The 27,423-nt window shown below is 40.8% G+C and overlaps 1 protein-coding gene across 1 annotated transcript; it reads left to right on the top strand.

Moving 5' to 3' along the window:
- The first annotated feature begins 8,741 nt into the window (after positions 1 to 8,741).
- FAM169A (family with sequence similarity 169 member A) lies at positions 8,742 to 26,821 on the top strand. The gene is made up of 12 exons (XM_026038369.1): positions 8,742 to 8,876; positions 10,366 to 10,465; positions 11,536 to 11,621; positions 12,690 to 12,861; positions 14,766 to 14,945; positions 16,412 to 16,540; positions 16,751 to 16,863; positions 18,920 to 18,974; positions 19,294 to 19,432; positions 21,553 to 21,718; positions 22,466 to 22,669; positions 23,443 to 26,821. The coding sequence occupies exons 1-12, from the start codon at positions 8,742 to 8,744 to the stop codon at positions 23,998 to 24,000; spliced, it is 2,037 nt and encodes a 678-aa protein (XP_025894154.1). The 3' UTR covers positions 24,001 to 26,821.
- Positions 26,822 to 27,423: the final 602 nt, after the last annotated feature.

The raw sequence follows: 27,423 nt of genomic DNA, 5'->3' as shown, positions 1-27,423 counted from the left end.
GCTCTGGGCTTGGTAGGGAGAGGATGTTGCTGTTTTGGTTAGCCACAATCCCTGCATTACTTCCTCTGACTTCCTTTTAGCACTGGAAAGATCCAGTGTTAAATTCTATACAGTTTCTGCATTTTCATCTCATCACATGTGAAAATAAGGCATGTGCTGCTTTCTCAGTTATAGATTATATATAAATTATATGTGTATATATATAGTAATACTGCCATTGACCTAATAGCCTATAGTTATTTTTTTACCCCACCACCTGGAATGCTGTGTAGCACGTGCATTCCTGCAGGTCTGGAGCATCCACAGATTTGATGTGGCAGAGTTGTAGCTTGGTCACCTGTTCAGCAGCTCCTTAAGCATGGAGGCCATGACTGCAGAGCTTAATGAACTGCCCGCTGTTAGTAACCATGCTCACCATCACATCCAGATTTGCATTTGGAATATTCTGGAAGCTCCCGTGATGAGACTTGCTGCTGTTTAGCTGCTGAGCAGTAACTCATTAAACTGTGGTAACGGGCATCTGCAGTGGCTCACGTAACCAGCACAGTTTTGGACCGAGGTTGTGAGGCTACAGGGAAGACGGCGCAATCAAGAGCTTAAGGACAACTGGAAATGCCTGCACAGGGTGACTGCACTCCCAGTCTCACCAGGGCATCAGGTTGGCATGGCAGAGCTTGACCGTCCACCAGCTGCCCAACCATGTTAGGTGGTGGGTTGTTTTTGTAAGATGGTTCAAGAGAAGAGTTTGCTGTCCTATCCTTCTAAAATAACTAGAAATATTTATGGATGCTGCTCCCAAAATGGAGATATAATGTGACAGGAAGCATGAAGATGCACAGACTGAACAAGCTCATGAGGAACGTGGGCACCAAGTAGGAGTGGGAGATCTTCTGGTAGAGAGTGTTACGTAAAAGTGCAGAAACTCAGAGAGGAGGCGAGAGGAGGCCTCTTATGGACACACTAAGGAGGTGTCTGGAGAAGCAGGAGGAGAACGTGGGGACATGGAGCTGTGGAAGGCAAGCAGAGCAACACAGTGTGGGCAGACACTGCCTGGGGAGGTTACCAGCACTGGCCTTTTGGATCTTTAATCTGATCCTCTTTAACTGCCGATTCTGTGTGATGTAAAGTACAGGAGTAAGCTTGGAAAGAGCTGAGGATGGAGATGGAGAATCCCAAAACTGCTGGGCCATGGGAGGAGGGAGAAGGGGCAGTAACTAGAGAGGAGTGGTTTGCAGGTGGATGGGAATTTTTGGTGGTTTTTATTTATTCATTCTGAGACAATAAGCACGCTTGCCTTGTGAAAGGGAGATAGAGGAAAGTGGGAGACTAAGAAGAGCAAAGGCTAAGCAGGAGAGAGCTGAAGTGTAGCAAGGGGATGAAGCTCTAGGAAGTAAAAATCTACGTAGTCCTGTGTTTCTGTCTTCTAGATGTTGTTTTCAAATACAGTTAAATGAATTTCCTTATATGCCAGCATGTATTAACTTTGAATTTGGGTGCCTGAAAGGAAAGAGGTGAAATACTTCTCCAAGGACAACTCAATTTTCTGAAGTGTTTGTTAAGTGAGACTTTTGAGTGATCTCAAAAGCAGAATTTTAGTTCAGTAGATCTGTGGCACACTTTCTGTATGGGAATCAGTTGTGCATATTGGTTTCCAAGAATTCTGTACGGAAGAAGCAGTTTAAGAAAGCAAGTGATCTCATTAAGTTGTGAGACTGTGCAGGAAAATATATATAGTGAGTTAGTGCTTTTGTCTACCTAAGAATTTGATCTTTGATTAAGTATGTTACCTAATCAAATGCCTGACTGTAATCACTTAAGCAAGACACGGGTGGTATTACATAGGTGCTTAATTGATGTTTAAGACTCTTACCTGCCTGCAGTGAGTTTTAAAGTGAAGGTGCAGGGATGTTCTCCTAATGTGCCTGTGCCACGTGGGTTTTGGTAGCTCATGAGCTTTCAGTCCCGTTTGCATTAAAGCCATAAACCTCTGTAGTTGTTAATGGAGATCATGTATTTCCTACTCTGCAAATCTAGCCACCGCTTAAACAAAAACACTCTTTAGTGTTGTACTGTATTAAGAGTACCTCATTTTTTTTGTTGATACATTTTGGTGGCAGTTTAGTCTTTTAGAACTACTTGCATGTTAACATTTTTTTCATTCCATATTAGAACCTTCTGAATATATTCAGTCCTTGAAATTAACGTTTTATGCTTGTGTTTTTGTTTCAAAAAGAAACCTTATTTACATTTTGCAAGATTTTTTTTAATAGTAAGATAAAACATGTTACTTCTTAATTTTTGCTTCTTTAATACGGAAGACTCTACCTTTCCACCCCAAGTTAGTTAGTATTTTGTTCCACAGGAGACTGAGCCCAATTGTATATACCTTTCAAATATAATTGTTGCAGATTTCCACTGAGGTTGCATTTCATGCCAGCAATGGGAAGATGGATCCTTTATTTAGCCAAAGACTTCATAATTCTCTCTTGTATAAGTGAATTAGCATAAATTACAGTGGTTAATTAATGGTAGGTGAACAGAAAGGCTTGATTTTTTTTGTTTGTTTGTTTATTTACATTCAAATCAACAACTTTGATTAGTATCTCGGAGAAGAAACCAGAGCTGCATAAGCTGCTTCAAGCAGATTACAGATGTGGCTGGCATATTAATCCAGAGCTCTTAGTGGATGTTGACAGTGATTTCTAGACCAATGTGCTGTCATCGCTTTGGAGTATTCTTTTTGGATTTTTTTCGTATATGTATATATACATATTTGTGCAAGTTTTTGGGGATTTTTATATATGTGTGTGTGTGTGTATATATATACACATACCTATATATATATATACACACATACGCATATATATTTGTATCTGTAGATGCTGTTTGGGGATTTATGCACCTATTTTAACTTGCCCAGATTTTAGACTGGGGCAACCCTAAAGTTTTTTTTATATAAATATATAATGAATGAATGAGAATGGCTTCTCTTCCATTCCAGATGGCTCCATTCCATTCCATCCAGCATCCATTTGAGTGGGGAGGTTTTGATTGGTCTAGTCAGTGTGGCACGTGGTTTATTGTTGGTAGTTTTTCAAGCCTGTGCAGTTGTCAAGAACTCCTAATACTATTTACCTACGATATAATACCTAATAAATACTATATTGTATTTAAAAAAGGAAAAAGGAAAAAAAGGGAAAACCAAGTTTCCTTTCCTAAAACACCTTTGTTTTTCCATTAGTCTGCATTAGCAATTAAATTGAATAAAGTTTAAAGAGACGGGGATGCTCAGAAAATGTAAAAGTATATTATAACTGCGGTCTAAACTGGCAGTTATGAAACAGATTTTCCCAAGGTATTTCAATCACCAAGGCTCAAAGTAGGTAGGTACCATCTATACATATTTTAATAATGTAAGTTAATATTTATTTATTTTTTATTTTAGAAAAGGATGAACACCTATGTAAAATTTGCTTCAGATTGTTGGAATAGAAGCGAGAAAGAAATTCAAATACGCAATACGTTTAAAAAAAAACAAAAAGGCAACCCCACTTATTTAAAGTAATATATTGGATAAAGAAGTAACAAAAGCAATGAAAACATGTTTTGTGTATATGACAGCTGGTTAGTCTAAACACAGAAACATTTATGTAAATAGGTTAGCTGAGTTTGTGCTCCTAGTCCAGAGAATTTCACGATTTTCACATTTTTAGAAGTGGCGTATGTTACCCTAGCAGCTCGTTTGAAGTCAGCGCTAGCCGAGAACATGGGCTGCTTTTCCCGTGACTCTCCAGCCGTTCCTGAGCTCTGGCCGAGCCGGCGCTGAGCGGAGCGCGGCGGGAAGCCGCGGCCTCCGTGGGAACACCCCGGTGCCTGCTCTCATAACATTACCTTTTAACTAAAAGAGAAGCTCCGTGTATTTTTAAATAAATAAAATCTTAAATCTTAAAATTGATCACCCTGCTGTCTAGCTGTTGATTTAGTTTTGTACGTATGCGTTGTATCACGCATGCTTTTGTCACGGATTTTACACTGGGAGGTTCTTGGTTGGTTCTTCACGGTTTTCAAAGAAAACCAGCAGTGCAGATGGGCCGGGCTAGTTGGCTACGTCCAGTCCTCGCAGAGCTCTGCTGCTGCAGTCGTGCCTGAGCCTCGTGCCCCTCGTGGAGTATTTCTCATGCTGGTCCCCCTGCAGCAGGGCTCACTCGTGTTGCCCAGGTGTGGAGTGGAAGCAGATGGAAGTGAAGCAACCGGCCAGGAGCCTCAGAAACCCTCTGCCTGCCACCTCAGGGCCTCGTCTGCTCTGTGTCTCCCTCGTTCTCCTGAGATGAAATGGAGATGGCAGCTAGCGTTCAAAAATCTGTAGCCTGGCTCAGCTCCCACCATGGCCCGCTTCTTTCCCACTTTAAGAGAAGGAATTTGCTCATCCTGTTCAATGTGGTGGTCACTGTTGTCTCTTGAATTGATCTTTGCCCTCTGCTGCGGCTGTTCCTGAAAAGGACGTGTCTCTTCTCACACAGGAAGCGCTACAATGCGGAGAAGGGCGAGTGATGCAACTCCACAGTACAGCAAGTGCTGTTTGTGTGGGTTCGTTCCATAGTCTTGAAAACCCTTCAATGAAATATTACGCTCATGGAGAGTGTAGGCTTTACTTTTCTTTCCAGTGAAACAATCAAAGAGTTATTTCCTTCATTTAAAAAATTAAAGGGGGTTTCCCTGCGCTCCTCCCCGGCCCCTAACGCTCGTTTTGCAGGAGCGAGCAGCCGTGAGGAGCGCCGCTCCAGGGCAGCCGCGAAGCTCCTCACGCGCTGTCTCCCTCCTCCTCTCCTACGAGACCCCACAAAACTTCCTGTGCATGGAGGCCCTCGGGTGTAAAGATGCTGAACTACAAATTGTATCTTTGTGTGAGGCTATTTGTTAACTTGCTATGGTTTGGCGGCCACCTTATTTCTTTGGTAGGTGAATTTGCTGTTTAAAGTGGAGAGCCTTATGGTTTAAACTTTTGGACTCCTTTCTCATGTTTTCCACCAGACTGGTAAATCACAGGCCCTCTCTTGTTTTGTAGCTGTCAATGCTTGATTGCTTTCTGTGTATATACAGTGATTTCTTCAGGGGTATGGAGAGCTAATGTTCGGCAGAATACCTCATCTCGTCAACACTAAAATACAAATTACGTCACAAAACTGTTGGAGAGGTCTTAACTTGAAGTGTTTAGTCTGTTGCACAGGACAAAAGAAGGGTGTTTTTAAACAGGGATGCTGAGCGGATTTTCTTTCTTCAAGATGATGGTCATCTTGAAGATTGATATATATTATGTTCCCCTCCTCCCTCAACCCCCTGCTGAAACAGGCGTTTTAACAGCAGTTGAAACAACTTTTTTCTCCCTAAATGCCAAAATCTGAAAATTCAAATGTAATGAATATAATTGAGTAGAGAGTGGGAAGTAGATAATGTAAGTAAATGCAAAATGACCCGAACATGTGGCCAAACCCCATCCTGAGAAGTGGGGTTTTTGCTTTAGTTATTGTTTTTATCAAGGAGGAACATAGAGCTTGTCAGGGTCTGCCTCTGCTTTGACAGCAGGCCCTGGAATTTGTGTTATTGACCCCAGCTGAATCGAAAGGTCTTTGCTTGATGTTGAGAGTAATTCTCTGAGTTTATTAATTCCCGTAAAGTAGTTGTCCTTGTTTCCCATAAGCAAAGGTACGTTCATTGCTTTTGTCCTCATAGTACTGTAGTGATCAGAATGCAGATAATGTACTGCATTTCTTACTAGATGTTTTCTGCTTTTGTCCCTTGTTACTTTATTCAAAAAATGCCAGGAATTATAACCTAGAGGCTTTTAGCTACAGCTTGTAGCTTGCATGCCTCTTTGTCATGTAACAACTAAAGCTCATCTGCAGTCATTTGTTATTTTCAGAGCTCTCCAAGCATTTTGGTATTTTCCGAATAGTTTCTTTTTCCTGTTAGGATAGAAAAAATAAATTTTGGATTGTTTGTGTGTCTGTTTCCTCCTTCAAGCAGAGGCTGCCCGGTCCTCAGGCCAGCGCTGTTGCGGAGTCGGCACCTTGTGTCCCACCTCTGCTCTATGGGCACTGGCCCCTCATAGTGCATGTACCTTATCTCACTCATGCCTTTATCAGCAGCTCCAGGCTTCCTCAGGTGTTTTGTGAAGCCTGAATGCTCTTTACTTGGTTTCTTGGTGTTAGCTACAAAGCAGCACTTTGTGTCTAAGCTCAGAGCTGGAACAGCCCTCGCCAGTCAATTGGGAGATGAAATTACCAGGCGCTGGGTCTGTTTCTGTTGCCGTTGATTAGAAGGGGAGCAGCTCCTGCTGTGGCAGCGTGTTTAGTGCTTGGGCTTACTGGCCTGGATCAAGAGCTTAGGGTGGGCAGAGGGGAGAAGTTGAGAAGAGGCCGGCGGGGAGCTGTGCAGGAATGGCCCCATCTGCCCAGGGGGCTTCACACTCGACCAAACAGAGCATTTAAAATACGCACACGCTACTAGTGTGTTTCAGAGCTCTCCTATAGAGAGGTGAACAGTGTTATCTGCTGGAGGTGAGGAGGCCGCCAGTGCTTGCCCTGCTTCCCTTGCAGCAGCTGTGCCGGGTCCTCGGCTCTTCCGCTGGCTTCCCTTTCCAGCCGGGGAGGAAATGGGGAGGAATGGCGAGCGCCCCGTGTCTCTTGCCTGCCCCTGAGCCAGGGCAGCTTCTGGAGAAGGGATCACACATAGAAGTAAGGGAGGTAGCCAAGCATCTGGAACAGGGTAGGGAGCAATAGCAGGAGGAATGTGAGAGACAAGAAGGGAAGGCAAGAGAATGTCCAAATAACAGATAAGGGAAGGAATGAGCTGGATCCGAGAGGAAATTGCTGTGGGGAATGTGTATGTGTAATATCTTAGAAAATAGCATTAATGGAACGCTTTTTTTTGTTAACAGCTGCAAGTGCCAATGAAATCATGTCTGATTTTGTTTTCAGTTTTAACATTAAAAAAAATCTGCCTTTTGTGTGGAAGGAATGGTCTTGTCTATTCAAGCAGCTTTTTAGTAGTATATTATTACCATTAAAAGCTTTTAAAATTCAGTTTCTAATTGTCGCTGAGTGAGTTAAAATCAAAAGGTCTTTTGCATATAATTTACCTCTGTCTATAGAGCACTAAATGGCAGATGAAAGAGGGAGGCCTGGCAAAAAAGGAAGAATAAAACGAGACTAGGAATCTTAAATCTGCCAGGAAAAACTCTGTTCTCATCAGGGAGTTAGTGGTGAGGTGCTGGGAGCAACGTGGGGAAAGATCAAGAGCTCTAGGATCCTCCTAGGATGGAAACCCGTGAGCTAGCCCGGGCTTGTGAGGCCCAGCAGAAGCTCCTGTGGCTGCTTTGAGTTACAGCCCCACAGACTGCAGCAGCCCCAGCTGAAGAGCAGTCGGTGGGTGCCAGGAGCTCGTGCTCATCTTAACTTGATGGTGCTTTGACAAGACAAATTTGGATCAAAGGAAACCTCCAAAGAACTATTGCTGCCATAGTCTTCCATGCTTTAGCTTGGGTTTTCTTTCCACCTTAATAAAGTGTCTCTTAAATCCAATGTGGGCTGTTGTTTTTTTGCTGGCATTTCTCAGCTGGCAGGAGAGAGTATTTCTGAACAACTCGTCACTTTCTTCCAAGAGAGGTTTAAATGCAAACTCTATAAATGAAATTCTTCCTATTGATAGTTTTGGAACCGTTTACCTCTTCTCGGCCACCTATGGCTTAATTGGCAGCCTCAAACCCATGCAGCGTGTGGGATTTAATGGTGCAGCCCGGCCCGGAGCGGCGCCTGGCCCTTGAGAGCTGCAGGGCTGCCCGTGCTGGGATGACGCTGTGCAGCCCGAGCTGCTCGTGTGGAGGATGGAGCGGAGGTGCGTGGAGGGTTTCTGTGAGCAGTGAGGTGGGAGGACGTGTTAACAGCAGTGTTGGGGGAGCTGCTGGTGGTGAAAGGAGATTAATGGTCCGTCCGCTTGTGCTAGGAGCTTGTTAAGCACTGTTAAGTTGCTAAGATGTTTAGATCTTGTTGCTTTTTGTTTCAGCTCTCAAATAAGGAGTGTAAAGGAGATCTGTTGAAAAAGGCTGGCTTTGTGGGGAAGATGAGCTAGTTGGAAGCGTGGGGTGTCAGTGTATCTGCCTGGCAGCCCCGCACTGAAACACACATGCAGTGTGTCTCAATGCCTCTTGGCAGTGTGTGTCCTGTTGCACCTGGGCTGCTGAGAGGGGTTTTGTGTCCCAGAAGTCTGCCATCTGCTTGGGTCTAGAGGGATCTGTTGGCTAAAATCTTCCTTTTCTGCTTCTGAACGTGCCTGGGCTCATGTGTCCCTTCACAGGCTGAGTGTTGGCAGGCAGCACCCTAAGTAAGTGCCCGGAGCTTCGCTCTCTCTTCCTGGCCCCGAGGTGAAGAATAGGGTTGTGTGCCAGCTACAAAGGTCGCGCATAAAGTAAATAATGTGGGGAAAATCAGAAGGCTAAGGCAGAGGACACAGAAGTAGGTTTGCTTTACACGGAGCAGTGCCGATCTTGCCCTAGTCTTGTCTGTAACTGGGAGACCAGGCTGTGGAGCTGAGTGTGAGGCTCAGCGTGGTGCTCCCCTTGGATAGTGTCTGAGGAGAGGAGAAGAGAGGGACGTTTAACAGCCTTCCTAGTTACTTCCTGATCTACTCACGGTATCCCTCAGGTTACCTGCAGTACTAACTGTGCCGTTTCTTTTCCCAAGATAATGGCATTCCCTGTGGATGTGTTGAATGGCTACAGTCACGAGGACTTGGAGAGCTCAGCAGAGGACTACATGTCTGACCTTCGGTGTGGAGATCCAAATCGGCCTGAATTCTTGTCCTTGCCAGACCACAGCAAAGTAAGAACCAGCAAATATAGTTTTGTTGATTGCTTGTAGATTTAAAATATGTAGGAAAAACCACAATCCGTAACTGTTGGATGACATCATTATTTTAACATGGCTTTTACATTTTGAAAGTTCCATATTATGTTTTAAGCTCTGCTTAGTTTTGTTTTGTGATGCAAGTTCAGATCTGAATATCAGTTGCTTCATCTGCTCCTGGACAATGTCTCTGTAGGTACTGAATAACTATTAGAAAAATGAAAACAAAACCAAACAATCTAAAACACCAACTCATGTGGTCATTAGAAATAACTTTGAATTCATGCTTTACGGAGCCCAGTGGCTGTTTGTATCTCAGTCTTTCAGTGATCTTCACTGAAGATCTGCTCACTTAGTTGAATTGAACTCTTGATGTGCAAGTTTCACTAGTTTCATAAGTGAAAAGGAGACCCTTTTTGTTTTGTCTGAAATATTACCTGCTGTTATTGAGAGTTCTATGACATTATGTTTCAAACACTTGAGTGATAAATTGTCCAATGTTGGCTTGATCCAGATGAACGCTTCTCATATAAGTAGTATCAACAAAAGACATGATATGTGACTTAAATGACAAGTAAGTGAGGTGAGAGGAGTCACTATGGGCACAGAAGGTCAGTGCAGACTGCTTTGCAGAAGCAGAGTCCTGAGTACTTCCCAGCCTTTGTGGTCAGGCAGGTGCTGTATGCCTAAATATTTATCTGTATTAACATCATTTGTGGCAGAGTGTATCATGATCCTATTACAGACTGTTTTCTGGATAAGTGAATCTATTTATCACACCATTAACACTTGTCTAATTTGTGGATGTGCTAATTAAATATTGAGAATATATAAATTGAAGTTTCAAAAGGAATTTCCCCAAAAGCCCTTAATCCTCATCAGTGAATTGCTTTGACCCTTATAATGATCCAGAGGGAAAATCAAACAGACAAATTTTAAATTTCTAAAATGTGTGCAATTTTAGGGATGAAAATCCCTTTGGGACCGAAGTTCCCACCTTGGCCCTTGGCACACTGGGGCTGTTGGGAATGAACCCTGGCAATTCAGGTGTTTGGGTCCTGTGCCCACCTGCTCCGGCAGGGTTTGGCAGCTTGGGTGGCCAGGCAGTTGCAGAGAGTGTGTGCTGGCCCTTCACACACCTCACTGCAGCTGTGCACGTTAGCACAGGCTGCTGACAGCACAGAGGTGTGGCAGCATAAAGAGCTGCAGTTAATGTGCCAGAGCTTGAAAATTGGGCTCTTTAGGTGGTTTTTCTTTTTCTTTTTTTTTTTCCTCCTTTCTTCAAAAAGAAGATTGTGTTACAAAGAAGTTAGTAAGGGAGGGTCTGATACTTGCCTTTTACAGCTAACTATGACATGCTCAGTTTTCAAAACTCATCTTGCTTATCTTGCTAAGTGTTCTCTGTATATTTTACTAATGTTGTATCAGCAAGAGTCTATTGAAGTGTTGTACGCTCTTGTTTCAGATTCCTATTAGCTTGTCAACTGTGGGCTTCGTTCCTCTTTATGGTGGAGAGCAGACACACAAAGTTCTTGCTTTGTTTGCACCAGAGGACTCGCTCACAGGTTTCATTTTAAGATTCTAATCTCCGTGTTGCTGTCTCCTTTTCCATGACAATACATGTAACCAGGCCCTTGCCCGTTCCGTGCTGATGTAGCTCATAACTTTGCTATTTTCCCATTTGTGGTCCACTACTGTCATATTCCCATACTACTCTTTTTTGCTGTCGATTTTTCAACACAAATAATAGAAGTTTGCATGTTGATGAGAGCAGAACTGGACACGAAATTCACAGGCTATTTAGCAACGTGAAAGGGTGCTTGTCCGATTCAGTGCATGTAATAACAAAGCACAACATGTATCTCAGTTGTTGATGTACACCTCGCATTTCCAAAATGAGTGTTCTGAGCTTCCATAGAATCTGTACCCTTGGCTGTGAATATGCATACTCTTTACAAGCAGTGATCCATCAACATCAAGTTTAAATTTGTCCCTCCCTGCAAGTCCTCATGTAATTCTGGCCAAAGTAGCATCTTACTGTTGTCCCCTTCCAGTTCTCCGTAACAAGCTCAGTGCTATGACTTGTTTTCCACTTTCCATATGACCTTATATATATATATATGGGTTCTGAGTTTGCCATAAACACAAGTGAATCAAACTCTTTTCCTCATATCCATCTGACTCAGATTTAAACAGTTTCAATGTCAATATCCTCAACTAAAATACACGTATATGCATGTGTGTGTACGTATATACACCTATGTATATTGCTCTTGACAGGGCCAGTTTTTATTGCAAAGAAGTGCTAGAGCACAGCAATAAAGGGTAGTGCTGATGTATGAAAAACACTTTTCCTGTTTCATACTGTTCAAAATCTGCACTTGGTTTCTCTTTTTGTCCTCAGTTTCAAACAGATCTTGGACCAGAGACTGTTATGTATGGGGAGGTTTGAAATCTATAGCACCACCTGTGTTGTGCTAAGGTAGTAGGAACTGGATGAATATAGGGCTGATTAGAAGTTGCTTAACTTGGTTGCTACAGTGATATTCCTAACTGCTTTAGTGCCTTTAATGAATTTGTTTCTTTTGAAATGGTGACAATCACTAACTTTCTGTTTCCACTTGTTTCTCTCAAGCTGTAGCCCTGTATCTTGCTGACCAGTGGTGGTCAATTGATGACATTGTGAGAACATCTGTACCTTCTAGAGAGGGGCTTCAGCAGGTAAAGAGCTCCAGTGTTCACCTAGCAACTGTTTTTCTCCATGAAGATAATGGCCAATAGCTGGTGTATGAGATGTAATGTGTTTTGTTTTCTTTTGGAAATGAGCCACTTCATATAAAAGCAGGATCAAGGGGAATAGTGGAATCTGTAATAGGGGAAAGGGAATTTGGTTTTGAAGATATTGTCTAGAAAGAGAGTGGTGCTTGTGTGATCACTTTCTATGCAAATTATTTTGCTGTTAATGATGATTTTTTGTCTTGCCCTTTGGGATATGGTATATCTGGTGGTATTGAAATGACTTGGGAGAGCGATACATTGTATTGTAGGAATATCTGCCAGTCTTAGCAGGTGATTAGTAAGCTACATACAAATACCAGGAGAAAACTTTTAACAGAAGAGAGTCGGATATAGGGGGCTTGGGAACATACAAGTTGCCTGGTGTCTATGTGGTGTTGGTGATTTTGTTTTCCTCAGCACTGTTGTTTATATCTGCTCATTGCATTTGTACACTCATATTAGTGGCTACATTTTTTTTTGATTTAGTTTTTAACTTGTCTAATACCACAGAAACTGTTAAAAGTGTTTCTTCCGTGGCATCATGTCCTGTTGTCTCTGTCACTCTAACTGTAGTTGATCTGAATGTGCTGAGTCCTGTAACCAAGTGAGGGCTCGTCATGACTTCTCTGTAGGACTCCAGTTACTTGCTGGCCTGAGAAGTCTGATGCTGACATACTGCTTTCCATGTGGTGAATGTTTCTTAGATCCAAAAATAATCTGAGTTAAATCAAAAAAGTTCTCTTCCCAGCCCCAAGTATTTACCCATTGGGTTGGGACTCATGCTGAAGTTGCGAAATATCCTCTCCCTGTGGTAGTGTTTTTCACATAAACTGTTGCTGTGGCTTCAGAGCATCTCCTGTCTTCAGACAAAAACCCAGAGTTTTGTCCTGCTTGAGCACTTGAAGCTTCTCTTGCAGTTGTGTTAACTGGCACTTTTGAAAAATAAGGTCTCTACTATATCGGTATCAACTTAACTAACTGCTCTTCTAAAATGTTCTGTGTTTTCCTTAGGTGAAGTCTGTTGGAGAGAGGGTGGTTCTCTATGTTCTGAATCGAATTATCTATCGGAAACAAGAAATAGAAAGAAATGAGATCCCATTTCTCTGTCATGGTAGCAATGACTATGCTAAGATCATATGGAAAAAAGGAGAGGCTATTGGGTTCTATTCTGTTAAACCTACAGGTAAAACACTTGTACACTGAGGGATTTTTTTTTTTCTTCTTTTCCCTGGGTGTGGAAGAAGAGGTGAGATGGGAAGTGTATTTGGAAAATACTGTGTGTAGTTAGACCTGGCAAGCTGTGTGGGCCTAGTGAGCTAGTGTGTTTTTTGAATTCATAAAAGATCAGACTGCAGTTAAATTTTCTAGAAGTAGCTTAAATGCTTATGTGATTTAGGAATCTAAGAAGGTACTTCTTGAATCTAGCTTGTATTTTAAGATAATCTGAACCCATAAAAAAGAGTTCTTGAAACCTTTTCTTTTTTCTCCATAGGACAATAGTGCAATGTTAGATGGACATATGTTTATTTGTTTTTAAGGGGTATTAGTATAGATCAAAATTAGTTTACAAGCAAGTGTTATCATCCTTTGAAGCTAATGAAATATGCCAGTATGAGATTAAAGCTTTGTTCTGAGTTCTGATATCTATATCAAGTTCTGCTGCTGCTTCTCTGGCTTCCTCTGTTGATTCATTTGCATCAATTGAAGGTTAGAACAGTCTCTTGTGCTTTTCCCTTTTCAATTTTGAACCTGTGCACCCGTGCTATGTGCTGACACATTGGTAGTGTGAAAGCACAAGGATTTTCTTGGTTTGTTATTTCTTTCACATATGTTGGACAAGTCTGTGTCATTTTTGATTAATCTGAAATTCATTGGAGAGTAGAACACTTGTGGAAGTATTTTGCCTACTTAAGGCCTGAATAGCTCCAGAATGTGGAGCTCCTGTTTATCTGAAATCAGATAATGTTACTTGATTCTGCAAATGTTTCTCCAGTATTTTACAGCAGAAAAAAACTCACTTGTGGGCACAAGCCTCAGCTATGCTTAGTGTTGACAAAGAGGTTCCCTTTCCTTCCATTCACATGCACTCCCTCAGAGTTCACAGTTTTGCCAACAGTTTTTCTGTTTTTCTAGAACATTCCTTTTTAGTTATTTTGAACTTTATTGTGGTTTTCCAAGTTTTGCCTAAATACCAATAAAATTTGGTATTTAGGAATAGGCTGTTTAGTACAGTGATATCACTTCATAGTTAGAGGATAATTTTTTGGATCAGGGAGGAACTTTCTGACATGTCTATTTTACCCCTAGAAGAGTCTAATGTATTATGGGTTAATTATGGTACTGGAGACTCCCTGAAGATGTCCCCCAGCTCTAGCATAAACATAGGTCCTTGCAAACTGTTAAAATACAATAATAAACTGGCTGGTCATTGACCATACACATATGATTAGGAAAGCATTGGAGCCTGATTAATATCCCAGACAATGTCCAAGTAATGTAACCTTCCTGCTTATGTGTTCCTTGCTTGAAAAGTAAGGATAAGTATTTTCACTCTTCTTAAAAAGTATTGCAAGGACAAACCAAATTGTATAGGAGACCATATATTTCTCTCTCCCCTCGTTAGAGGAAAGGGTCATTTACTGGCATCATTCACACCGTCTGGCAAAATATATTGAAATATAATGAGTGAAATCCTCAAATCGATTTGGTAGTTGACGTGCTGTTCTAATACTATTAAATGACGTCGTTTTGGCATCACTGACTATTATAGTCAATAGACCCTCTGATACTGAAGTATATGTGTTATTACAGTCTGTTTTAGTCTTATTTGTAGATAATATGTGCTATTTATTGAATTTTTTCTATGCAAAAATGCAAAACTACTTTTTTTTTTGGGCGTGTCATTTCATTTCAAAATCTGGAGTTATTCCTTCAATAAGAGCTGAATTGCAATTTTCATATTTTTTTTTCCTGAGGAGTTACGTAGCCAATAGAAAAGTCCAATTCATGATTTTTTTTTTTTCTTTTGGCTCCTTTTCCCCCAGTGTTGAAATACTGATGGGTATTTTCCTCCTCTCATTGTTTTAGGAAGTGTTTGTACTTCTTACCTTACTCAGAGTTATCAGCTTCCAGTGTTAGACACAATGTTTGTAAGAAAGAAACATCGTGGAAAAGATTTTGGGCTAATGATGTTGGAAGACTTTGTGGATTCCTTTACTGAAGACGCACTTGGCTTACGATACCCTCTGTCATCCTTCATGTACACAGGCAAGCTCTTTGATTTATTTTTCTGGTAGTCTTTGATTTCTCTTTGTGTCTAAATGAGTAGTGTTGTTCAAGTTGCAAGACAGCACTCTGTGTTTGTGGCTGCATCACAGAATCACGGAGTAGCTGAGGTTGGAAGGGACCTCTGCAGGTAATCTCATGTTCAGGCGGGATCAGCCAGAGCAGGTTGTGCTGGACCGTATCCATCTGGATTTTGAGTATATCCAAGGATGGAGACTCCACAACCATTCTGGGCAACCTGTTCCAGCGTTGGACCACCCTCACAGTAAAGGGTTTTTAAATGTCCTACTCTTCAGTGAAGATTAAAACCCTCATTTAGGAAAGATGATGAAATACTTCGTTATAGAATTTGAATCCTCTTTGTGTGACATTTGGTCATTGACTCCCTGTTGACATTCTCAGGATGTCTGATCAAGTGAACATTCTTGACTATGTTTTAACTTAAAAGGAATACACTTGCTGCTCTATCATTAACAGCCAAGGAGGGAGATGGTATCTAGGTAGTGACAAACTTCCTGGAAATCGTGTTGCTTGGCATTGTTTATGTTCAAGCAAGCAGAACTGCATTTGCCCAGTTTCTCAGGGCTTTCTTTGTCTTGTCCAGCTCTCAGTGCATCTGCCAGGCTTCCCTCTATTCATATTTTCATCAGGCCTCTTTGCTAAAAAGTTTTCTACTCTTAAAATACTCCACTCTGCAGTTGGATCTGAATAGACCTTGTTTGTTAGGCTTAAGCCAGCCAACTGTCCCGAGCACAATTAATAACTAATGAATTTCCCTGGCAAGGAGTGATTATATATTGAGATCTTGTCTGCAGAAGTTATGCCTCAGTAGAGAATCAATTGAAAAGAGAGTGTTTTCCTAGGACCCCCTACAAAATAGTGTCCTAACAAGCTTTTCCATGTGTGTGTTTGCCACATACAGTGGGAGCAAAAAGGGGAAGGGATAGCAGAGAAGAAAGTGTTTCAAAAGTGAATGGTAAGTTGATGATAATAAATGGCATTCAATGGCAATGTGCTTGCATTCCCAGAGTGCTTTTAACAAGGGCTTAGGAGTTGCTAGTTGGCAAGATCCCTTAACTGCATGCTCTACCTGAGAGCCCTTCCAACCACAAGACCAGTTTGGTCTTGTGATTGGCACAGACAGGGACCAGTGAAGTTGTAAAACCCCCAAATGGATGCTCAGAAAAAAGGGAAAACAGTAGCATCCTTTTTTGTTTGCAGTTTAATGTAACAGTGGAAGGTGCTTAAACCTGAAGGGAAGGATTTATTGAGAAAGATGATGAAGGGATAGCAGTGTTATCATTATTCAGGCTGGACCACTTGTGCATTGTCTCAGTTTCTGGTGGCTTATGTGTATGATGGAAGCTTTCAATTTAACTTATTCCAGATAAACTTTTATATTGTACAAAGCAGGACTTTTATTCCTTTTTTTTTTTTTTTTTTTCCAGCTTGTAAGCGCTACTTTGAGAAGTACCCTGGGGACCATGACCTCTTATGGGAAGTGGAGGGAGCAGGACACTGGTTCCAGCGGACTCCTATTACCACCGTATTGCAAAGGGAGAAGTTCAAAGTTACAGGTATGGGTGCCTTATTTTGTTATGTTGTGACACTGTAGAAGTTTTTCTGTAGGTTGTTTTTTCTGCAGAGGCTCCGCTGAATGTTAGTCATGGAAAGTAATAGAGAAATTTTATTTGCCCTGGGGTTTTGTGAGGTCATGTTCAGAAAGGCTAATAAAGATGCTGTAATCTTTCTTTTTTCTTTCTGCCCATTTTGACTGGTTTTAGCAGAAGAGGCCTCACAGAAGGAAAGTATGAGCTTCCAGACAGAGGAGTATTTCCTGCCATCAGCAGTAGGATCTGAGGCAAACGAACAGAACACAAAGCCAGAAACACAGCTAAGTGTAGGTACACAGAATGTTTTCAATCTCTTAAAAGCCTCAAACTTTTTATATTCTACATGATTATAATCATGTAATGCATCTTGTCTTGTTCTTTCATCTTTAATTACCTGTTCTTTATCTTCAGTAAATATTTTTAACTTTTTAAAAAGTTTAAAAAACCCCAGAGTTCTCATTTCTGAAGTTGAGAAATGAATGATTCTAGTAGATTGATATGTTTGATAAACAGTATACTATGCTTGTTTAATATTTGTTTCCATGTATGCACTGGCTTAACACTGATGACTAACCTGGGGTAAAAAATATACTTTTGTTGGGTTTTTCCCCATCATTATTCCCCCGAATGAAAGGGGTCTGTCACAACTGCCAATGTCTAGTAACTTAGGCTGCTGGCAAGCAGCTTAGAGGAGGAGAATATTTAACTGTCTCGGAAATTAAACTGTCCAGAACAGCTGTTGAACAGGAATGGAGAGAGTAAAGACAAATGTTTATACAACTGCACTCTCGCATCACAACTGAATATGGTGGAAAGTGTTTAGTTTGCGTTCAAGGTTATTTGTTGTCCATGTAGAAGGATTACAGCTTTCTTTATATGTATTTGAAGTTTTAGCCTGATTTCAGCTATGTATGGGTATGCAGCTGAGAATACTTTTTGTGTTTGAGTATCATGCATCTGTTCCTCTATGCCACATGTGTACCAAGACTGCACAAAATGTTCTTGGGAATAGTTTATACCTCCAAATGTAGGGAAGATGGATTTCTGTGTTTCAAACCATCTGTAACATTAAGATATGACCATGTTCTCATAAAAGTCAGTGGCATATTGAATCATGAAAATGGGAAATAGTGTTTAGATTGGTGCTTTCATCCTTTTAGATATAAAATTTAAACATAAAGCCTAAATCAAATGTCTGTTTTTGGAGTTGAGAAAATGAACATCTCCCAAAACAGAACTGATGGCAAAGTAGTGATGTTTTCAGTATGTAAATGATGAGAATGCAGCAACTTCATTGTAACTGCTATGATAGTCTTTAATTTGTAAGACTGTTTGAGCTTTATCACTAACCTGCAGATTCAGATAGATGTTGCTAATGGTCATTTCAGCAAAAGCATTTCATGAAAGTGTGTATTTTGGTTGCAGAGTTATGTGGATGTATTTGGAGAAAATAGCAGAGGGATGTTATTAGTTCTTAGGGTTTTTTTTGTGGTTGTAAGTTAAGAATTCAAGCCCTTTCTTTTGCCATGGTCGAGAAGATGATGGTAGATACTGGGTTCCCAAACAGCTTCAGTTCCTCCTCACCTGCTAGGATTGCTGGCAGCTCCTTTCTGGCACCTGCAGTGTCTGCACAGAGTTCTGCAAAGTTTAAAAGCTGATAGACTGTTAAAAAGAGAGGAACACTGCCATCCCTGACACCTGGAAAAAAATCCCCAAATGCATTTCTCTGCTGAATTTAGTGTTCCTTTTTTCACTAAGTTCTGGGGTTTTTTTTGGCTGTCATTTATTTATATATTTCCTGTAAAGATAACCTGTGGATTGCTATATTCTATTGAATATCAAAATAAGTATAGAAAGTACAAGTGTAAAAATGAAACTGTTCTGCTAAATTTTCTCATCTACTCTGGGGTAGATTCTGGGGTACCTACAAAAAAAGAGGAGCAAGAAAATAAAAGACATTTGGCAGTTAATTTTATGGGCACCTGCTGTACACTGGTTACAAAAAACTTCCTAGCGTTGTCTGTAATGTCTGTTTATGGAAAAGTCTCATCTTGTGTGTTGGGATGTAGTGTGTTGGGATCAGAAGTAAAGCAGAAAAAGTACTTCTACTTGAGACCAGATAATCAAAAACTAAAGCTGCTCTGTTGAGATACAAAATATAAAAATGCATAATAAAATTATGTATATACTTTGTAAAATGTACAAAATATATATATGTTTTAAATTAAGAATAGCTATATTCAGTTTTCTGTAGCATAGTTACTGTAGAATAATATTTCAGAAAGGTGCAGTCAGCGAAGGGAAGATGAGCATAAAATAACATTGGTCTTGCTTTTGCTTTAGGCTGAATCTCAAAAAGGCAAAGAATCATTAGATGTCCGTGCAAGCACATCTGAAGGTAAAAGTATTACTTATATTAGTATTGTGATTATGAATTACTAGGTTAGCAGGCTCTTTGTAATTTAGATTATTCGTCTGCAAAGCAGATGGAAGCTCCAAGATGCTGGGGTCCCATTCATAAAATTAATTGTAAAAAGTCTTGGTAACAAGGCTATATATGTGTGTTCAGAAAATAAGTACCACGGGAAAATGCCACTTCACTTTTCTCTTGCACTCACTTGCTTTAGTGAAATGATTAGGGAAAAAATTCTGTGTGTAGTTTTCCCCAAACTGATTTTCTTCACCTGTAATTGTTTGTATGTTTTCTCCCTTCAAAGAGCCTACTGTAACACCTGTTTCCATTCGGACACGAAGCAGCCATTTAAAACGCCCCAGGATAGGAAAAAATAGCCAGGAATCTGAACCTGAAATTTCCAGAGGAGATGAGGAAAATGCTCTTCACGTGTCAGAAAGCAGGTAAAGGAGCTCATATTATACTATTACCTTGTTGTTTAGGCAGTTGCAAACTGCAGGGGTCTCCATCAGTGTGGTATATGGCATTTCCACTCCCTTTTTCCTACTCTGGTTTGCTTGAAAATAGCAGGGAGTGAGAAAGGAATTTGAAATGGCACCTGAAGAGTGGCTGTGCCAAGACATCTGGTGTTTCTGAAAGTCCAACAGATGTTGGAAAGAACAGGAAAAAAAGAGAGACCTGAGAGTATGTTTGAGAGGAATGTGTTAAGGTAAAAATATCTATATTCACACAGCATGCTTCCTTATAATAATATAGATGGACACTTATCCACCATGTTACATGCAATCTTTGGAGAAAAGTCCCTTTCTGACATTTTATGGTACAGCTGAATAAAATCTGACTATTTAGTTTGGGGTATGGTTACTGCTTGTGACTTAGTAACAAAATAGTTGCGGGACGTCCTCCTTTAAAGAAAAATCCTTTTGATAAATCCTAATTAAGAGCTGTCACGCCAAGACTTATATCCTAGAAAAAAATAGGCTTATATTCATACTGTTATTAAATAAAAAATAGAAAGTCTGTGTGCGTCACAATAGTTCTTACGAGGCAAGAAATCCTTCCAGAAAGCAAAGGTATGATTATTTTAATAAATGCTCCTTCCTCCCCACTCCGGTGTGTGAACGTAATGCAGGCACATTTTTTCTCTTTCTTCCTTTATACTCTTCTACTACCTTGTCATTGAAAATCTGTCTTTTTGAGAAAGGAAAACCATTTTTATCTTTGTGAAAAGAGTTTGATTATTTCCTGGGAAATCCCTAACAATTTTATTCCATTAGGTTTCATTTAAAAATAAAGCCCCAAACCAGAATTGCCCTCGAGGCTGGGTATCCTGTTGCCGCGCGGTTGTAGTGGGCACTGCTCCTTTGCACCACCTGGAGCGCAGCTTGCGCAAACTCGCGGGCCCCCCGTAGCTCAGCCCTCAGACATCTCTTTCTGTGATTTGTTCTCCCTGGAGAAATTTGACCCATTTTCATGAAGCTGATTCGGTTTCAGCTGGCTGCCACGCTAAGTGGCTTCCCAGGTTTCTTCGTGTAGCCGCAGCCTGATTTTTGCCTGCCCCTTGTGGAGCCTGCGCAGTTCCAGTTAGGAAACGCTCTGGCTTGTGACTGCTTGAGCATGAGAGAAGCCTGGCCCCTGCCACTGGAAGTGAGTATTTGGGGCCTGGCAAGGTGGAATCAAACAAGAGGCCGCTTCTCCTATGAGTGAGAAGTGTAATGTGGTGTCTGAGCAGGGCTACGTGGATCCACGTGGCCATTTGCTGCTCCTTCCGTGCACCCCAGCAAACAGAGCAGGGTCTTCCCTCAGGGATGTGACCCCTGCCTAGAGCCACTCTCCTGTGCAAGGCTTCCCTCTCGGACAGCCATTTGGCATGAGTCCCTCTAATGCTGCAGTTATAGAACTGCAAAGCAGCCTTGTGCAAATCCATCTCCTTGTTTTGATCTGTGTATACTACTCCAGTGAACTACTCCGGAGCACCTAGGACTTATCCTTTCAGAAATATTGGAATGTTTGAGGTGGTGTCACTACATACCAGGTGCTTCAAAACTTCATCTTTAGCTGTTTGCTAGCTTAATCTCTAGCTGGCTGTATCTTCAGCCAGGATGTGTTAATCAGCTCAGGTTATTATTCAGTCGTGGTGTTTCTAAGTCATGCATGTTCAATGGTTATGTAAACATAATTGCTTATAAAGCTGCATAATTTTTAACTGCTCCTGCAGTGGGGTGAGGCCAAGTTGCTTCTTCTCTAACCCCCTTTGTAGCTTTTAAATATGTAGTGGATTAACTGTGTTTTTCATTTTCAAATAACAGATTTAGAGAAGTTTACACACACTGTGAAATAGATGTCTCTATAGTTATTGCAGCAATTTTGTCCAGTTAATCTCTCTCACCTCTTTAAGCAATAGCCATTCTTAGATGCAGTTGTATTTCTGAATCTGTTTTTCCCACAGTGTAAGATATGACCAACTTTAAAGTTGCTCCTGAGAGAGTGATTTCCTTGCTGATCACCAAAGTTATGCATTTATTTTAAAAATGTTAAGTAACTATCTTAATATCTGTTGCAGGCTGGAACCGCTTGCCCATACATCCGAAAACTCAGAAGACTTGGCAGAAGAACCAGAGGAGAATGCAGTGGAGAACGACGAGGAGATGATTGTTGACAACGAGGATCAGTGTGCATCAGAAACAGAGTTACATGCATCACCCCCTGAGAAACGGAGCGAGAAGGAGGTGAGCTGGATGTCGACGGGCAAGGCTCAAGCCAAGAGATATGCAAGTGGCAGTGATGGTAGATGGCAAGTTTTCAATATGAAACTACAGTTTCTGTGAAGTATGGTCTTTAGCTGCCTAGATCCATATCTTATTGACTCTTAGATTGACATACCAGTGCTTTAATAACCCCACATTAAAAGCTAAAGCTGTGCAGAATTAGTGTCGGGGGAACTTTCCTTTTGCTTACTTGTCTTTCTTAGAGTTCATAGGATCTTCAGTGAAGTGAATTTCTAGCCTGTCTAGTGAGAATTTCTAGCTTCTATAATTGATTTGTCCCACTTGGATGTTGTGGAGAATGGGAATAGGATAAAGAACTGATCCAATATATCTTTAAAAAAAAAAAAAAGGCTTAATTGAAGGAGCTAATAACTGATATACTTCAGAAGCTACAGAATTTTATGTTTCTAGTGATCTGTGAGCAAGTAGAGCTTACGCCATGTGTGGATCTTTAACCTACAGTTTGAAGGAATGACTGCAGCTTGCCTACTTGTGAGAAATGCAGTGTGACGGATAACAGAAAGCTCTGAGGCAGTTTAAGTAGTTGGGTAGCCCCTACATGGAGCTCTGTCTTCTTAGTACACTTTTCTAGGTGCCTGAGCTAGCTGTTTTCGTGAGTGAAACTGCAAATTTAGGTGATAAGTATACCCACTGATGTCTGGAAACAGTGTCTGAGCACAACCTTGACTTAAAAATGTGAATTTTCAGGAAATTCCAGTGGAACCTCTTAATGGTGAGGTAGCAGAAGAAAGCAGTAAGGCTTCACTTACAGCTGAAGAGGAGACTGCAAATGAAGCTTTAAGTGGTGAATCGAAACTGCAGTCCGAAAGTCGAGAGGAGCCCTCAACCCTGCTCGTGCCATTAGTCCTTGAACCTCCAGCAAAATCTTCAGAAGACGCTGTATCAGATAAGGTAGGTGCAGCAAATTTTAAGTCCTTCTTTTTGGTGTATGCCTTTTATCTTTTCTGTATACTTCACTGTATGCACACTTTTTTTGTCAAGTGACAGATAGAAAACATCTTTCCCTGTCACTGCTTTGTGAATTTTTTGGAAGAAAAGAAATATCAGGACAGATTAAATCAATTAATAAACAGACTATTAAAGTTTATTTTAATGTGCAGAATCAGGGAGTGTGTGCATCTGGTATCTAAAAGAAAGATACTTTGTTGCCTTGCCAGTAATGAAACAGTTATTTCTCCCTACATAAGTTGGATATGTGTGAAAAGTCACAATTTTGTTTTGCGTGGTAGTTTTCTGTGACCAAATGCACAAGCAATTAATTGTTGGTAGGCTGCCCCTCTAGAATACAGATTTTATTGGTTTGGTTTTATGGTGTAAAAGCAGATTGTGATGGGACTTTGTGCTAGTAAAGTGATGTTAATTATATCTGTCCAAAAAAAAAAAAATCCCCTGGGATTAATTTTAGAATATTCATGTTGTACCTGAGCCCAAATTACAAATTTGAAAGTAGAAGACACTCTCTGAACATCAAATGCCATCTGCAAAGGTATCTTGGGCAAAGAGGAGGACCAGTTTGTTGACAATGCATGTAGTACTGGGAGCTCCTGAATGCCAAAATTTCCTCTGAGGTTCCTACGTAAGGGTTTTGCATGTCCTGTATCTTAAATGTAATTGTCCTTTTGATGTCTTTTCTCCTCTCCCGCTTCAAAAAAAACAAACAAAAGGTTTTAAATGCAAATAGTTCAGAGGTGCTGGCGGAAGAAACTCCACCGTTAGAGAAGGACGGCACTGAAGAAGAGCAGCAGGAAGCTGAAAAGAAGAAATCATCAAAGGAAGAAAATGCAGCTGCTTCAGCTCCAAGGGATGAACCCTCGGACAATGGGCTGCCAAACTCGGTGGTGACCGAAGCAGCAGAAGAATCTGCGTCTGAAAACGTGTCGCCCAAAACAGCTTCCTCCGTGGAAGAACAGAATGAGGAAGCAGGGCACAATTCACAGGAGGCCCCCGTTGCTGTGGGTCAGAGTGGGTTGATGGTGGCTGAATTTGAGGGTGTCTCTCCTCAGCAGCCTTCAGGACAGGAGGGCCAGAAGAACCAGGCAGAAGAGCAGCCAGAAGAGTCTGCTGAGCAGATGGATCAGTACACGCAGACGGCGGCAGAGAGGGCTGCCGACAGCAGCTCGGAGGAAGCAGAGATTGAGGTCCCCATTGTAGATCGGAGAACCTTGAGAAGAAAGGCCAAAGGCTACAAAGGTCCACCCAAGAAAAAAGGAAAACCAGCCTAAAAGTGAAATAGTAATTAATCTGTTTGTAAGAAAGTTATTATTTTGTTTAAAACAGTAGGGTATAACTAAACCATGTGGGACACAGGACACCAATGTTTAAAATATAGGGTTGGACTTCCTTTTGGGATTTATCACCTTTCCTCAAGTTTTCTTGAATTTTTAACCTCTATACTTTGAGCTTCATCAGAGCATGAAAGTAAATGGCCAGTCTCCTCCTTTTATAAAGGATTCATGCTGAATAATACAGAAGTTGTGCCAGCAAAGAACAGTTTGCATATTTAAGGTGGCAGTCTGGGAAGAAAAATGGTCAATAGGCCAAGAAGGGTCTGTTAAGGTCGCTTAAATTCCCATAGACATCACTCTAGAATTTTTATAATCTTGTGTTCTGTACTGTGGAGAGAAGCAGAACTAGGAACATCCTTCCCCTTTTCTTGTTTCCTTTGCATAGGCTTTCTCAGATGAGATTAAAGAATGTAAGATTAAGTAATTCTAGGTTTCAAAATCTACAAGCAGGTATAACTCAATAGATCAGCACAAGCAGCACCTGTATTTTGCTAAACTCGAACTGGAGACTTTGCCCTTCTGATTCCCAACTCCTGTTTGCTCATCACGTGAAACAGCCGAGTCAGCAGAGACAGTGTCCACCCAGTATCTCCCATAGCACGTTCGGATAGTCACGTTCTTTAAGGAAAGGTTTAGAGATGTCTACACAGTAAACTCTTTGTAGCTTCCAGAGCGAATGTTTTGCTATGCGTGAGTTTTCCAGAACGTATGGAGTGCAGCTTCCAGTACACACTATTTGCTTGTGTTGTATGGATACTCGATGACTGACTTGTTACAGTTCAGGAAAAGGATGTTGCAGTTTTTGATCTAGCATTGGTCTGAATGGAAGTGGTGCTTTGTGCTTTCAAAATGCTCAGCTGGTGCTTTGGGTAATTAAAATGTCTTTGCTAGGTGTGTGACTCCTGTGAGCTCTGGCATTGCAGGGGGATGTGACATTCATTAGTTTGAATATAAGTGGAGTTTTCAGCAAATGCTTGCTTGCCAGACTCCTATGCCTTTAGGAGTTAGCAGGAGATTGCAGCTAATATTTCTGACTCCCACTTTAACTTGGACGTAATTCCTGGGATGGTAACTTCCCAGCTTATCGCTTTCTTAAAAGCAGCAACCAAGCTTTGCAATATGCAAGGAGACAGAAATCACATCAGGGCTATTCAAGCATGTTTCCCTTCAGAGGTATTCTTGGCAAACATAAATTTAACTTGAAATTGCCACGTATGCTGTAAGCTATTTCCTCATTTGCTATATGTTTCTTTCAATAAATGAAGCTCCTCTCAGAATGGGTTAAAAACTCAGGAATAAGAAACATCGGTTCTAGGAATAAGGAAGAGCAGTGGTTTTAAGGACAAAAAATCACACAAGTCTTTGTCCTGCTTTATATTTTCTAAGGTTAGTAATTCAGTCTTCTACAGTGTCTTGAAAATAGAGGTATCTTGAAGTTGATGTTGAGGATTTCTAAGTACAAGGTTCACTTGAATAACTGCAATGCTGTCTTAATTTTTATCTCCCTATAAAGCAAACACAAGAATCTGTTCTTTAATTTTTATGCTTATACAGTTTAACTGTATTTAAAAGATATTTTAACTGTATAAGATACATTCTTACTTAATTGGCTGAAATGAACAGAACTGTACTCCTTTTTAATTTGTTCAGGGACACTTAAAAATGGGGTTTTAGAACTATGGATTGCCTAAGCTTTGGATTTAGGGTACCCGGAATCACTGAGGTAAACCTGGGTTTCTTGAGGTGTTGCACTTGGCTGTAACATCCTAGCAAAGCAAGGGTACCGCCGCCGTGAGCCCTTGCTGCATGGTCAGACCTTTCATGATGGTTTATGAGCTTATTCAAGTGAACCTTAAGTATTTCAGAAACTAGACGTTTTCTGTGAAGCTCATGAGACAATTTCTGTCGTCTGTAATATGGCTTCTCTTTCTACTTTTAAAAATTAGTGTAAAAACGCGAGAACATGATGGCTGGAAAATCTGTATTGCATTGCTAGGAGCTGGGCTTTGAGAGGATTGATGATAGTTAAAATGGAGGGTTGAATGAACTATGTTGTAAACCCATCTTTCTTTTGTTAGAGTAAGCTTTCCTAAGCATTAATCTGTTGAATTCTTCAATTGATAAAAATGTATCTACTTGTAATAATTCCAAGGATTCTTTTGTTTATGAAAGTCCCAGTTATCTCAGTTTTCTAACTGGATTTTTGGTGCATATGTTTATACCACTTGTATTCCCTTTTAAGACTGGAAAACAGTGTTAATGAGAAAAGGTCAGCTCACTCATTTACTCTTTCTTTCCACAGTTAATTCAGTATTGATTTCAGTTAACAACCTATATTTAAGATATACATGTTGAATACATAACTATTTCAGCAGTGCTGTTGGATTAAGTTAGATGTGGATTCTGCTGAGCTCAGCTAGATTTCTGATCTAACTTCGGTGAGTTAGAGGTGGGGTTAAAGGTGTGAATTTAAGTTCAGTATTTAAGTGTACTCTTGAGGGGCTGTTTCTGTAAATCGAGGGTACCCAAGGCAGCAGCTGCTGGACGGATCGTTAAGAACAGAACCGGGCAGTCGAGGTGGGATTAGAAATTCTGATGTGGATGGGGAAAACTAGTCAGTTCCAGCTGTGATTGCAGCAGGACTTTGAACTGCAGGGCACGCTTTATTTTCTGTAATAACTTCTTTGGTATTTACTCCAGGATGATCAATGCCAAGTGGCAAATCCCAAGTGCTGTCATGAAGTCAGTGTGTTGCTTGCAGTACTGATTGTCCCATTGGAACCATAGTTTAATAGTCTAGGCCTTCTGTTACATTAATGCAAGAGGATGTATCTGACTACCGTGGTGACTCAAGTGTTTTACGTTGGGGAGGAAAAAAAAACAGATTTTTTTTTAGGCTTGAATAGGTTTGTTTTTTTTCCTCTGTTAACTGTCTGGCCTATTACCATTGAATTGTTAAAGTATTTTTAAGATCCTACTGCACCAGCAATCAACAATTAAAACATCAACTTTCTACAACTTTGTACCAAATCTTACTACAACATGCTTTGGAACTACATGTGTACGGAGAAGGCAAGCAGTATTATTTTTGAGCTTTATTTAGGCTAGGAATAGAGCTTAAAGAACGTTAATTTGTGATTTCTACCTTGCTTTTCAATGGTGAACGGTTTTGTATTTGAATCCAGCATTTGTTCAAATGTCTTTCTTGTGCTGCTTGTTGAATTTTAACGGGAGCTGCTTTGCTTTTTCCCACTTTTTGGGGGTCCTTTTTCTCATTTCATGCAGAATTGTTTGTTGTTCTCATGCTTCATAGCCATTTACATGAAAATGTATACGTATCTTACTTCAAAAAGTACTTTT

This window comes from Nothoprocta perdicaria, unplaced genomic scaffold, assembly GCF_003342845.1.
Source record: "Nothoprocta perdicaria isolate Ctin4 unplaced genomic scaffold, notPer1 scaffold_1, whole genome shotgun sequence".
Taxonomy (NCBI): domain Eukaryota; kingdom Metazoa; phylum Chordata; class Aves; order Tinamiformes; family Tinamidae; genus Nothoprocta; species Nothoprocta perdicaria.
This window is presented reverse-complemented; position numbering and strand designations above follow the sequence as displayed.

Excerpts from the sequence above, each read along its gene's own strand:
- FAM169A (XM_026038369.1), top strand. The coding sequence starts at position 8,742 with ATGGCATTCCCTGTGGATGTGTTGAATGGCTACAGTCACGAGGACTTG. Across the intron at positions 8,877-10,365 it reads CCTTGCCAGACCACAGCAAA|ATTCCTATTAGCTTGTCAAC; the intron begins GTAAGAACCAGC and ends CTCTTGTTTCAG. Across the intron at positions 12,862-14,765 it reads CTATTCTGTTAAACCTACAG|GAAGTGTTTGTACTTCTTAC; the intron begins GTAAAACACTTG and ends TCATTGTTTTAG.